The sequence below is a fragment of the Ammodytes marinus genome, assembly GCF_949987685.1.
Source record: "Ammodytes marinus genome assembly, chromosome: 18".
In the NCBI taxonomy this organism is placed as follows: domain Eukaryota; kingdom Metazoa; phylum Chordata; class Actinopteri; order Uranoscopiformes; family Ammodytidae; genus Ammodytes; species Ammodytes marinus.
In genome coordinates, this window is record NC_137222.1 from 334,893 (window position 1) to 339,598 (window position 4,706).

Here is a 4,706-nt window from a genome sequence, read left to right on the forward strand (position 1 = left end):
CCATAGGGGAGGGACCAAAGAGAACAAGTGGAGCGGTTGAGGTATTTGGATTCGAATCTCTATCCCAACTGCCATTTTCTCCCCAAATCCTCCACCCCAGCTTTAATGTGAATAGTAGTCAAGCTGACAGACTAAAATGTTGTGAGCTGCGGAAAACCCTGCAGCAGTATAAAGAGTAGTAAAGGAATCTCCAGTAGATTAGAGGATCATATCTTTCTTAACCTTTATTTCTACAGGTAAATCCCATTGAGACCGGAGACCCTTTTGCAAGGGAGACCTGTTTTCCTTTCCCACGTTACCATTCACACACCGATAGCAGGCTAACTATCAACATTCACACAAGGCAAGGTGGGTGAAGTGTCTTGCCCAAGGACACAACAACCATGACACAGGTGGCAGGGCAGGGGATCGAACCGCCAACCCTTTGATCATTGGCCGACCCGCTCTACCACCTGAGCCACAGTCGTACATTATGTTTACCTGTAACGTCAGCAGCCATTAACCCCTCTGCTCTCAACACCTTCACCTGCACGATGCCAACGTCCTTCAGGTTAGACACTGACTTCATCAAACTCTGGATCAGGAAAAACAGAAAGTAATTAAAGGCAAGGCAAGTTTATTTCTATAGCACAATTCAGACACAAGGCCATTCAAAGTGCTTTACAGGGGCAAGATTAAAATACATAAAACACATTAGAAGACATTTAAAAGCGAATGAAAAGAAGTAAATAAAATAAAAATTGCAGGTTAAAAATGGAAACAGAAAAGTCTTCAGACTCGATTTAAAAGAGCTGAGAGTTGCAGCAGACCTCAAGTTCTCTGGGAGTTTGTTCCAGAGATTTGGTGCATAAAAACTAAAAGCTGCTTCTCCTCGTTTAGTCCTAACTCTGGGGACTGTAAGTAAACCTGTCCGTCTGTCTGTCTGTCTGTCTGTCTGTCTGTCTGTCTGTCTCTGTCTGTCTGTCTGTCTGTCTGTCTGTCTGTCTCTGTCTGTCTGTCTGTCTGTCTGTCTGTCTGTCTGTCTGTCTGTCTGTCTGTCTGTATGTATGTCTGTCTGTCTGTATGTCTGTCTGTCTGTCTGTCTCCTCGTTTAGTCCTAACTCTGGGGACTGTAAGTAGACCTGTCCCAGACGACCTAAGGGCTCTGGACGGTTCATAAGGTATCAGCAGATCAGTAATGTATTTTGGCCCTAAACCATGCTGCAGGGTAGGGCTGCACAATATCTTTGTCACAATATCAGCATTTGAGGTATTTGTATCGCAACGACTACTTTAACTGCAATAGATAGTAGCATGCACATGTCATGCATTCCTGCTCTGCATGTCAATATCTTTGTCCAATCTTGTCTGGTTATGTCCGTGCGTTCTTGCAAAAGACAAAAATTGCAATATTGACCAGTGCTTAAAAAATATTTCATTTCACCTTTTAAAGGTGCAGTGTGTAATATGACATCATCTAGAAAGTTCTAGAAAGTTCTAGAATGCAACGCTCCCTGGGTAACCCCACCCCTTTTGAATAATAACAGAAGCTACAGTGGCCTTCAAGGACAAGAACAATTCTAAATTCTAAACAATGCACCTGATGACATTCCAACCAACATGGATGCCTCCATAAGACTTTCCCGCTCAATGTACAAAATGTAATATTAATATTTGTAATTCTCCGCTCAGGAGGATAATTCAGATTATTGGCAGAGGTGATTTTACACCAATGAGGACATATTTATGAATGAGGATATTGATTTTAGCTAATGAATTACTTAAAATGTTACACAGTGTCCCTTTAAGGTATTTTTTCACTCCATATTATAAAAACTTGTAGAATGAAACAAACCTAACTTTAATTGGCTATAAACATAATAGATAATATTGCTCAAATATTGTTTAGTGTATTTTTGTCCCTGCGTTCTTGCAAAAGACAAAAATCTCAAAATTGACCAGTGCCTATAAAATATTTTACTTCATTTCTTAAGGTATATTTTTAAAGGTATATTTTTCACTGCATGTTATAAAAACGTGTGGACCTAACTAGCGCATTTCAAGGCTGGCAATAATATAGGTTGCGTTCCGAATCGCATACTCTTTCTTTTTTCTATTCTACATACTACATCCGACGATAAAAATAATCTAGTTAGGATGCAGTAGGCATACTATTGGGACATACTTTACTCTCTTATTTCATCATAACATTGCGCCTTGATCTTGCCTCTTGCTTTTATATCCGTCTCATCCCCGTTTGTTTTCATATGGAAGCTTCGTCGATGTGACGTCACTTCACGTGCGCACTGGATTGTGGGTCAGAATCGCCCAAATAGGATGCACTTTTCAACACTAACAATCTTGGCCGCATGAAGTAGGACATCCGGGTACTTCTAACCATCCTAAGTCTGGCCACAAGAATCGGGACATCCTAAATCTTTTTTCTACCATACTATATAGTAGAAAGTATGCGATTCGGAACGCAACCATATATATATATATTCCTGCTCACATATCGTTTGGTGATGTCTCTGCGTTCCTGCGGGTCGTCCAGCGGTGTGACGGACAGGTCGGCGATGGACACGTGAGCGGAGGCCGTGAGGGAGACGAGCAGAACGATGTGTCCTCTGCTCTCATCCAGAGGCAGGGTGAGGTGGTGGGTCCTCTCTTTAGCCAGGATGGAGAGATCACACTGACAGCTGGGGAGATAGATGGATAGATGGATAGATGGATAGATGGATAGATAGATAGATAGATAGATAGATAGGTAGACAGACAGATAGAGATAATGGTAAATGGACTTGTATAGCGCTATATCTCCGTTTATCACAGACCCAAAGCGCTTTACATTGTTTTGTACACATTCACCCAGTCACACACACATTCATACACCGATAGCAGCAGCTACCACGCAGGGTAGGCTTAGCACTAGGGTGCTAAGTTAACTAAGCTAACTATCGGGAGCAATTCGGGGTTCAGTGTCTTGCCCAGGGACACTTCGACATGTGGCGGGGAGACGGGGGATCGAACCTCCGACCCTGCACACCAGAGGCGAACTCCCTACCACTTCGCCACTGCCGCCCACATAGACAGACAGACAGACAGACAGACAGACAGACAGACAGACAGACAGACAGACAGACAGACAGACAGACAGACAGACAGACAGACAGACACACACACACACACACACAGACACACACACACACAGACACACACATACCGTCCTATGAAGTCGTCCCTGCGGCCTGTGTCTCTGTCCCACACAGTGATCTCCATCACTCCTCCCGTCTCCTCGTACAGGTGAAGGTCAAACTGCTCCCTCCACTGGGGACTCAGGGTCTTAGGCACTGTCTACACACGCACACACACACACACACACACACACACACACACACACACACACACACACACACACACAGCAACAAAAGTTACGCACTATAGCTTTTTTTTTTTTTTTTTTTTTTTTAAGATATTTTTTTTTGCATTTTTATGCTTTATTGATAGTGTAGAGACAGAGGTGAAATGGGGCAGAGAGGGGAGTGACATGCAGAGAACGACCGCGGGCTGGAATCAAACCCGGGTCCGCTGCTGGCCGAGGCCCATGGGGGGGGGGGGGGACGCCCTACCAACTGAGCTAAGGGCGCCCCCTACGCACTATAGCTTTAATTGGAATTTTAAATGCATAACTTTTTTTCAACTGTATTTGAACTATTTTATGTATGGGTTAAGTCCTCAATATGTGTGTGTGTGTGTGTGTGTGTGTGTGTGTGTGTGTGTGTGTGTGTGTGTGTGTGTGTGTGTGTGTGTGTGTGTGTTCATGTGTGTTCATGTGTGTGTGTGTGTGTGTGTGTCAGTGTCCCTACCTTGCTCTTGTACTTCTGGTGGCCCAGTCTGAACTTGCAGTAGGGGTCGCTGAGTCCGTTTGGGTCCATGGGAATGAGACCACGCCCCTCTATCAGACAGACAGACACTATGCCTCGCCACAGCTGGGCCTTACGATGGAGGTCAGACAGACGGATAGACTGCTGCTAGTGGGAGGGAGAGACAGATAGATAGATAGATAGATAGATAGATAGATAGATAGATAGATAGATAGATAGATAGATAGATAGATAGATAGATAGATAGATAGATAGATAGATAGATAGATAGATAGATAGATAGATAGATAGATAGATAGATAGATAGATAGATAGATAGATAGATAGATAGATAGATAGATAGATAGATAGATAGATAGATAGATAGATAGACAAAGAGAGAGGGAGGGATAGAGAGAGAGAGAGACATACAGACACACAGGCAGGCAGAGAGACAGACACAGAGACAGACACAGGCATGCAGACAGAGACAGAGAGAGAGAGAGAGGCAGACAGACAGAGAGAGAGAGAGAGAGAAAGGGAGGGAGGGAGGGAGACACACACGCAAACACACATACAGACACACACACACACACACACACACACACACACACACACACACACACACGTTTAATTAATGCATTGTTAATCAACAGATTAAATTAGATTAGATGGATAACAATGTGATCAGCACACAGACACACACAAACACTGACACGCACACAAACAACAAAAACATTGCATTTTTACTCAACAGGACAAGCGGCCCTGGACAAAGACAGTGGAGGAATTTGAAAATGTATTTTAACAAGCACAATGCACAACATGTTTTAAGCGTGTAAAAATAATCCCCTGACACACACA

The 4,706-nt window shown here is 43.5% G+C and overlaps 2 protein-coding genes across 2 annotated transcripts in view; both read right to left on the bottom strand.

Annotated features, from left to right (window-relative positions):
• Positions 1-4,706, bottom strand: part of cldn5b (claudin 5b) — a 168,892-nt gene that overhangs the window by 49,728 nt on the left and 114,458 nt on the right. The gene's annotated exons all lie outside the window — the stretch shown is intronic.
• The window catches only part of LOC307265150 (multiple C2 and transmembrane domain-containing protein 1-like), an 86,854-nt gene that overhangs the window by 14,305 nt on the left and 67,843 nt on the right, over positions 1-4,706 (bottom strand). The window contains exons 6-9 of the mRNA XM_080046759.1: positions 3,846-4,007; positions 3,203-3,333; positions 2,492-2,678; positions 481-574 (exon numbers count right to left, since the gene is read on the bottom strand). Coding sequence (XP_079902885.1) covers positions 481-574; positions 2,492-2,678; positions 3,203-3,333; positions 3,846-4,007 — 574 coding nt within the window. The remainder of the gene's footprint in view (positions 1-480; positions 575-2,491; positions 2,679-3,202; positions 3,334-3,845; positions 4,008-4,706) is intronic.